The sequence below is a fragment of the Embiotoca jacksoni genome, unplaced genomic scaffold (genome assembly GCF_022577435.1).
Source record: "Embiotoca jacksoni isolate LCO1_2020_lvr unplaced genomic scaffold, fEmbJac1.0.p SCAF_1, whole genome shotgun sequence".
Taxonomy (NCBI): domain Eukaryota; kingdom Metazoa; phylum Chordata; class Actinopteri; family Embiotocidae; genus Embiotoca; species Embiotoca jacksoni.
The window spans coordinates 2,330,289-2,340,000 of NW_027185229.1; the positions used below are offsets into that span (position 1 = coordinate 2,330,289).

General features: G+C 43.4%; 1 protein-coding gene across 3 annotated transcripts in view; it reads right to left on the reverse strand.

Moving 5' to 3' along the window:
• The window catches only part of LOC138201430 (zinc finger protein 385A-like), a 32,409-nt gene that overhangs the window by 19,070 nt on the left and 3,627 nt on the right, over positions 1-9,712 (reverse strand). The window contains exon 2 of one of the 3 annotated variants that reach the window (XM_069154935.1): positions 7,588-9,712. This exon is cut by the window's right edge and continues 1,844 nt beyond it. The exons of the other annotated variants lie outside the window; for them this stretch is intronic. Within the exon in view, the coding sequence (XP_069011036.1) occupies positions 7,588-7,597 (10 nt within the window). The 5' untranslated portion in view covers positions 7,598-9,712. The remainder of the gene's footprint in view (positions 1-7,587) is intronic. 3 annotated transcript variants of the gene reach the window in all.

Here is a 9,712-nt window from a genome sequence, read left to right on the forward strand (position 1 = left end):
GAATATTTCCATGAACATTTCACCCTCGTCCCAGGACGAGTGGATCCATCTGTGTTTTCACTGTTATGTGTTATTAATGTTATTTTTAATGTGCCAGATATTCACATGCTAGCGAGCTTCCCTTCCTCACCTACTGGAGCGCCAGTCATTTTTGTACTTAATTAAAGGCCTTCCTTTTTATACGGCGGCCACATTCATAATGTTTTTGGGTTGTCGTCCGTCCGTCCGTCCGTCCGTTGAAGTCTCCCGACTGAGAGATCTCAGAAGGACCTCGAAGGAATTCCTTCAGATTCGGCTCAAACATTCACTCGGATTTAAAGGTTTGGAAGTCAAAGGTCACTGTGACATCACAACTTTAAGAATTCAGTCCAGATTTTCACACAAATGTCTAATACGATGAAATAGTGAAGCGGTGACAATTTATATCCCAAAGGTCAACGTCACTCTGACATCATGATGTTCTGGCCATCGTTCAGCACCATTAATCAGAAACGTTCAACATTTGATCCGATACTGAATAATAGACACTAATACTCTCTTCAGCAACATCCATATTTGAAGGCTTGTCTGCTGTCATGGCTGCAACTCAATCAGCAAAGTCTTCACTGTGTATAATATGAGTCTAGCATCCATGTAAATGGTTATTCTACTTCCTTTTAATCCTACGTTTCATACATTTAAGAAGTTGAGCCATAAAGCACACATTTCTTTTTCTTAATTTGCAGACTGTCCCTCAAAGAGGAAAATCCAGCATTAGTGGTTTTAGCTAGTGTCCCCGAAATTACTTGTATTTGCATTAAAGTGACAAAAACGGGCCATAAAAATGATGATAGGACGAACAGAAGGTGACATTGTTATAGAGCAACGAAGCCTCCATATGGAGTCTGACTTGGTTTTTTTTATTTATCACGTAACCTTAACTGCTGTTTATTGTGGTAACCATGACGACAAAGATCCCCTATCATTAACTAAGTCGAATAATGTTTGATATATGATGTCTTTGGCTCAGTTCGGGCAGTACGGAGAAACTTCTCGTCTATTCACGCCCACTCTCTTCCTCTCTTTAGCTTTGGATGTAATTATGCAACGTCTAACTTTGTCTTCATGTTCTGTCTAAAAACATCCGGGTGTTAGTTTAGTTTAACTTCAAATCATCAGCACTTTCTCCAAGTTTCCCAAATATCTAAAGCATAGCTGGTGACCAAAGACTAAACTAAGATGGTCAACGCCCTGCTCAGAAAATACTGGAATTTCCCTTTAAGCCACATAAAGAATAGTTGGCAGTAAAGATTTGACTTCAACACTACAGTTAACATAATATAACATACGTAAAACATAGTGTAGTTGTGTACACGTTCACATGCGTTGCTTCATAAAGAGGCTGGTGAGCATCTTCCTGTTGTGCAGCTCCACTCAGCCTTCAGCTCTTTAAGCAGGTGTTGGATCGTTTATTCCATTATGTCACCGACATGATGTTGCACAGTTAGAGGTAAACACACGACTCCACACAAACCCACACAGAGCGCAGCGATGGCCGTTAAGGGATCCACCGTGTCAACATGACCCTGCCCCACATTATTATTCCTTTTTCAAAGCATTTACACACCTGCTGGGAGGTGCAGCGACACGACTGTAGATCCAGAGCCGCAGAAACCCGAGAGTGTAAAGTACACAGGACACACAGGAGTGCACAAAAGAAAGCACAGATGCACAACAATGGCATCAGACGGCCAGCAGCCAGATGGATCATCATTTTACACAATAGAGAACACAGAAAGGCAACCAAAAAAAAAAATCATAATTTGAAAAGAGGATTATGCAGCTAAACTCCATTTTTTATTTTTTTATTTTCCAGAGGCTGAAATTACAGGCGATATTTTGGGAGCTGATATTTTGTGTCTGAAGGGCAGGGTGTGGTTTCATGCTATGGTTAAGGTCTTGAAGCGACACGCAGGGGTTGCACAGGGTAAGAGTCGAGCTGGTGGCTCAGCTGTGGTCTGCATAACTTCACAACAATAAACAACAAACAACACAGTGACTTTATGCTCGGCCGTGCCCTCCTGCTACGTTTGGCATCCTTGAAACCAGCGAATGACCGACATACAGTGGGTACGGAAAGTATTCAGACCCCTTTAAATTTTCACTCTTTGTTTCATTGCAGCCATTTGCTAAAATCAAAAAAGTTCATTTTTATTTCTCATCAATGTACACTCAGCACCCCATCTTGACAGAAAAAAACAGAAATGTAGAAATTTGTGCAAATTTATTAAAAACGAAAAACTGAAATATCACATGGTCATAAGTATTCAGACCCTTTGCTCAGTATTGAGTAGAAGCACCCTTTTGAGCTCGTACAGCCATGAGTCTTCTTGGGAATGATGCAACAAGCTTTTCACACCTGGATTTGGGGATCCTCTGCCATTCTTCCTTGCAGATCCTCTCCAGTTCCGTCAGGTTGGATGGTGAACGTTGGTGGACAGCCATTTTCAGGTCTCTCCAGAGATGCTCAATTGGGTTTAGGTCAGGGCTCTGGCTGGGCCAGTCAAGAATGGTCACAGAGTTGTTCCGAAGCCACTCCTTTGTTATTTTAGCTGTGTGCTTAGGGTCATTGTCTTGTTGGAAGGTGAACCTTCGGCCCAGTCTGAGGTCCAGAGCACTCTGGAAGAGGTTTTCTTCCAGGATATCTCTGTACTTGGCCGCATTCATCTTTCCTTCAATTGCAACCAGTCGTCCTGTCCCTGCAGCTGAAAAACACCCCCATAGCATGATGCTGCCACCACCATGTTTCACTGTTGGGATTGTATTGGGCAGGTGATGAGCAGTGCCTGGTTTTCTCCACACATACCGCTTAGAATTAACGCCAAAAAGTTCAATCTTGGTCTCATCAGACCAGAGAATCTTATTTCTCATAGTCTGGGAGTCCTTCATGTGTTTTTTTGGCAAACTCTATGCGGGCTTTCATATGTCTTGCACTGAGGAGAGGCTTCCGTCGGGCCACTCTGCCATAAAGCTCCGACTGGTGGAGGGCTGCAGTGATAGTTGACTTTGTGGAACTTTCTCCCATCTCCCTACTGCATCTCTGGAGCTCAGCCACAGTGATCTTTGGGTTCTTCTTTACCTCTCTCACCAAGGCTCTTCTCCCACGATTGCTCCGTTTGGCTGGACGGCCAGGTCTAGGAAGAGTTCTGGTCGTCCCAAACTTCTTCCATTTAAGGATTATGGAGGCCACTTGTGCTCTTAGGAACCTTGAGTGCTGCAGAAATTATTTTGTAACCTTGGCCAGATCTGTGCCTTGCCACAATTCTGTCTCTGAGCTCCTTGGACAGTTCCTTCGACCTCATGATTCTCATTTGCTCTGACATGCACTGTGAGCTGTAAGGTCTTATACAGACAGGTGTGTGCCTTTCCTAATCAAGTCCAATCAGTTTAATTAAACACAGCTGGACTCCAATGAAGGAGTAGAACCATCTCAAGGAGGATCAGAAGAAATGGACAGCATGTGAGTTAAATATGAGTGTCACAGCAAAGGGTCTGAATACTTATGACCATGTGATATTTCAGTTTTTCTTTTTTAATAAATTTGCACAAATTTCTACATTTCTGTTTTTTTTCTGTCAAGATGGGGTGCTGAGTGTACATTAATGAGAAATAAAATGAACTTTTTTGATTTTAGCAAATGGCTGCAATGAAACAAAGAGTGAAAAATGTAAAGGGGTCTGAATACTTTCCGTACCCACTGTAAGTGGTGCAGACGTCCTTCTAGGTTTATAATTATGATCAACAAGATGTCCAAACTAAATAACAAATATATCATTACCTTGCAAAACAACATCTGAGAATTTATGATCTGACACCCACATCAGCAGGACTACACGATGTATTTCCAGATGGTCAGTGTGTCAAAGTAGACAAAATATAATCTTAAATTATTTTTGTAATTTGGGCAAGATACCTGGCCTTTACTCTGAACCCCCGACCAATCGCAGCTTTCAATTCTTCACACCTTCATTGGACAGGAGGTCGCAGGGACCAACTTCCTGGTTCCACCTTACAAGCCCCACCACCACTCATCTCGTGTTTTTATTGGGTTGTAAACAGGGTGTTTACCCAGACGTCACCGGTTGGTTTGTGAACGTTATGAAGCCTCCAGTTCAGATTCTGTCCGTCACCATCTTGCTACTTTGGAGCAGGAAGTGACCATATTTGGATGAGTTGGGGGAGGAGCCAGCGGTGGATCTGACCGATCTGACTGGAAACCTGACGATACTACGTCCCGCCCACCGACAGCTGTAACCTGACCGCACCACAGGCCTGTCAATCAAACAAGACACGCCCCCCCTAAAGAGGTAATTCTTTTTATGAATGAGGGATTATTTTCAGATGGACCTCCAGAAAACTAATAAGAAGGAGTGACTTTAGCTAACAACACCGAGATAACTGATGGACACATTTTATTCACTTTGGATTTGATGAGAGAAGTTGAATGGGAGTCTATGGAGCCGGAGGCTTTTTGGAGCCGACCTCTAGTGGCACTCGCTGGTATTGCAGCTGAAGACACTTCTGCGTCAGACTCATTTTTCAGACCTGAGGGTTACTTCCACTTTTATTTCCAGTCTGTGGTCAACATGTTATGTTGTAAATAACCTTGTTTTAGTGTCAAGAAACATGGTTGCTTGAGATCTTTGTGAGATAAATGTTGTTTGTTTTGCTTCATTGCTTTTTCTTGAGTGACAAGACTCTATATAATATACAGTAAGTATTTAGTCTTTCGGTTTTCTTCCAGATTCTCGCTCCTCTCCCGTCATGGTTTCTCAATATTTCCGAGCTTCCTCGACGTATGAAAATGGGTTTCAGTTTGTCAAACATGCAGAGTGACCGACACATTTCTCCATTTTAAATGTCAATACTTTTCATCCTTCATTGCATCGCCTCGCCTCCATTTAAAGGTCATGTTGTTTATCAGGCTCAACATGCACCTGGGGTTCTTTAGGAGGACAATGATGAGTGGAGAAATTTCACCTCACACACACACACACACACACACACACACACACACACACACACACACACACACACACACTGTGTGGGTGAGTGAACAGTGATGCAAGCTTTGAACTTTCATATAGTGCTGAGTGAGGTCTTTGCATCAGACTAGAGGAAGCCTTGGCTCACTTTTAAATAAATAAAAGCCTCTGGGTCTGAAATATTCATCAGAAAAATCACACAAGAGTTACTAAACTGTGCTCCACGCTGCTCTGCACCGAGGGAGATGAGCCAGCTTTAGCACATTTCTTTCAGCCTCCGCAGCTGCTTGTGTCGACATGTTTGAATTCCACCTTTCATTAAAAGACATAAGATCTGTACTGAGGTGGTGGCGGTGGTGGATGGAGGGCCACAGAGAGGAGATGGTGCTGGAGATGGTCAACTCCGTGTTCGTCCCTCCATCTTTGTCGTTGCCTTTCATGGACGCTATTTCAGTATCTGGATCTACTTCTGTATCTGCAGGGAAACTTGTACAGTTTCTAAAATCCCATCAGCCCGTGTTGTTGTGATCATGTGTCAGTACGTTTAGAGTCTAATGCTTGCAGAGTTAAAGCCTCCGCACCGGGAGAAGGATTACCACAAGCTCCAGCTCACACTCAGATCACAGGAAGACTCCAGCAGCGGTAAGAGCACGCAAACAAAAATAAAGTAGTCAAATATTTAGTCAGTGGGCACTGACATGGAACAAGTGTCACCGTGGTTGAACAAATTAGACTCATTAATATCAATAAACTGACATGATAAAAACATCTGCTGCATCCGATGGCGTCACACGGATAAAAATAAATTCACCTTCGTATAATAAAATGCTGTTAAGGACATTATTGGACCGGACAGTAAACAGCATCTGTGCTATTCTGCAGAATATTAAACATCAGTCTAATTAAACTGATTACACTCGATGCGTAATTAAACAAAACATAATTAGAAGTTAATTTGCAGGTAAATGCATATAAATTACAATCGCTCTACTTTCAAGTCAAAGTTAATTTTGTTGCATAATTTTATTTCATTTAAACAAAAAAACTCTTTGGACTCCGTTTGAATTTTTATGGTCTGTATAATCATAGTGCTGTTTAACCTCTCACCTCTTTGTTCCTCTTTTAGTGCTGCAAATTGCCGCCTGCCTGTTTTCTGCCTCCGTTAAGGTTGTAGTTTACATGCAGTTCATGTACACGCATGTTTGTGCTACATTTGTAGAGATTTCCTCAAGTTGTTCTTCAAATATGGGGATGTGAATTTATCGTGACCTTTGACCTCTGACCACCAAAATCGTATCAGTTCATCAGAGTCAAATTTAACATTTGTGATAAATTTTCAGAAAGTCCCTCAAGATGTTACTATAATATTGCGCCCACAAGCACAGGCCAGTGTGATAGGACGATGACCTTGACCTGTGATGTTTTTGCCAGGTTTAAAGAAATTCCCTCAAAGTGTTCTTGAGATATTGCGTTGACGAGAACGGGACAGACGGATGAGAGGGACGTGAAAGTCAAGGTGACCTTGAACTTTGACCTTTGACCACCAAACTCTAATCAGTTCATCTGAGACCGAGTGAACGACTGCGTCACGTGAAGAAATTCCATTCAGGCATTCGCGAGATATCATGTTCACGCGCATGTGTAGAATTGAGGTCACAGTGACCTTGACCTTTGACCTTTGCACCACAAACGCGACTCATTTCCTCCTCACTATCAAGTGAATGTCTTTGCCAAGTTTGAAGAAAGTCTCTGAATTCGTTCTTATCTTATTCATATTCATATTCATATTTCTTATTCCGGTTGGTGAAGCGCGACTTGTTGTATTTGGATTTGTAGCGATGAATGACGTCGAGTCTTCGTCCTGTCGGTGCTGAATTTCATATTTACGACTGAGACGACTGATAGCATGATGGACCAAAGTTAGACTAAAATGAAGAGGTGGCAACCGAGGGTCGGGTTAGACTACTTAAATAAATAAATCAGATATTCTCTGGATATATTTCATACAAATTTGGCTTTTTTTTTTTTCTGAGTCTAAATGAGTGATTGTGATGAGTTTTAAGGAGTGTGTGTGTGTGTGTGTGTGTGTGTGTGTGTGTGTGTGTGTGTGTGTGTGTGTGTGTGTGTGTGTGTGTGTGTGTGCGTGTGTGTGTGTGTGTTTGTGCATATGTGTGTGTGTTTGTGTGTGTGTGTGTGTGTGTGTGTGTTTGTTGACATTGTTTATTGGATACTCCTGTTCTTTCCGTCTTTTCTCTTTTTTTTTTTCAACATCTTTTCTACATATCCCGTTGAGCGAACTATAACAAATACTAAATATATAAATGATTATTACTGTGAGAGTGAAATTCTTCCAGGAACCAGAACCAAACAGTTCCTGCTCACATCATCCTATAGACGACCCTTCGGTCAGACAGATCCTCTCAGATACATCTAAGTTGGACTAAAAGTTTTAAGCCTGACGTGAGTGACGGTCTGGACGGAGGACGGTCGGATTTGTAGAAAGCAAATCAATCAGCTCAATAACAGCAAAGAGGAGGAGAAAAGCCTTCTCATGCGGTCTTACCCAAGATCATCCTGCGTCCGTCCACTTCTTCTCCGTCCCACGTATGTTCCCACTCTCGCTGCTCTCCTACTGGGCTGACTGGGATCTGAAGCAGCCGCCTCTCTGGCTCACAGAAGTCAGCGTGGAAAAGACATCCAGCATCACAACCTTCACTCTTCGTGTCGTCTCTCCTTCCCTCCTCGTCCAAACAGGAGACGCTGCGTCTCCTTCGGATCTCAGCCAGCTGTTGCGACAGGAGAAGCGCAGCAGCAGCAGCAGCAGCGACCGCAACACAACAAGCACTCAACGCGCTGCAACGACGGCTGTAATGTATTCTCTGTTCTGTATTCAGGCCAGCAGGAGGATCAGCGGAGAGATGGAGGAACCTCTGCACTACACCGACTCTCTTCCCCTCGCTCTCCGTCTCTCGCTCACATTTTTGGGGTTGGGTATAACCTAAAGGCACCTTGCGCTCCCGAGCCGTGATTGGCCCGCGGGCTGGGCCAATGAGAGCGTCGGCAGCCGAGCCTTTTCTCGGGGTGTTTGAATGAGGAGGCAGAGTGATAATGCTGCTGTCGATTCTGCTCTGCCTTCCTCTCCGTCACTCGTTCTCCACTGTTTACTATTGACCATCTCTGTTCTCCTCCCGTGTCTCTGCTTGTCTCTCTCTGTACTCCGCCTCTCTCTTCTCATCGACAGCATCTGAAATATGTCTCGGGGCACATTGATCTCTGCCCTGACAATATCCTCCTCCCCCCCGTGGGTGAGGCTGCATATTTCCTCTGTTCTCCCCCTTCCACCTGTCTGTCAGTTGGTTTTCACAAAGATCAGGGATGTATTTAAAAAAATGCTGAGTTCACACCACAAACAAAGAAGAAGAGAGAAGCAGACACAGAGGTGCAGCGAAGACTGACAGCTTGAGAGACTCGATGAAGCATCGCGGCGGGAGAGTGGGGGGAGGAGGGGGGAGGAGGGGGGAGATTGAGGTTAATGCAGACTGACTTGAGGATGAAAGTGTGGAGGTGAGGAAACGTGGAAGATTCGGTGAAACGGCACGATGATGAAGGAGGACGCTGGCAGCTGTTTGACAGGCGGAGAGTGCTGACTCAGCTCGCTGTAGCACGTCGCCGTCGCAACGTTTAGCAGAATAACAGAGTCAAAGACGGATGATGCGTAACGGACATTCAGGCTTCGACAAACACTTTCGCACGAGATCAGACGGTCACATGACCTCCGGCTTCAGGCAGCCAGTGGTGTTTTCAAGTGAAGCCAGGCATTCCCAGGTTTTTTTTCACACTAGTTTCATTTTAAATAAAACACTTTAACAGTTTTGTCTCTCTTCTGTATTTCTCATGTACTTACAGCAGCTGTCAAAGAAGCATTTTCTGAAAAACAGAACATAGATTTGAGGTCTTGTTTCACTTTGCTTCCACAAAAATGTTGCCTACGCAACAGGAAGTTCTCCATTTCTACTGAACTTAACAAAATAAAAACACTAAATAAATGTGTTCATGCTGTGTGTGTTTAAGTTTGTGTGTGTGTGTGTGAGAGAGAGAGAGAGAGAGAGATACGGTTTCTTCATTAGTAGAGTCGGCCTGAATAATGCAGGCAGGTGTATTGTTGTGTCCGATGGAGCAGGTGCTAATGTGGCTGTCTGAGGGCGGAGGGTCAGACACAGCATGACTTTAATGGATGTCACCACGGCAAAATGAAACCGGACCACTGGGCTCGTGTGACAAACCGTGTGTGTGTGTGTGTGTGTGTGTGTGTGTGTGTGTGTGTGTCCTTGGGGATTTATGGTAAGGCTTTAAGTTGTTCACTTATGAAAACACTTTGCTGTTTCTCACAGAAATAATAATAATAATAATTTAAAAAAACACTCAAAGATGTTATTTCAAGGTTGATAAATTATACAGTAGACTTAATTATGGGCTTTAAAAGATTGAGCTTTTATTATTCAAATATATGCAGAAGCAAATGTCATGGCTTCGTGTTGGAGCAGCAGCAGAGATAATAAACGGCCTTTATTGAGAATGTGCAGGAAACTGTGGGTTATTCAACATGCAGCAGAGCTGCAGACTGTGAAGATGCAGGCTGATGTTTTCACTATTTTTTGGTCTTATTTGAATTCATTTGAAGTGTAAAA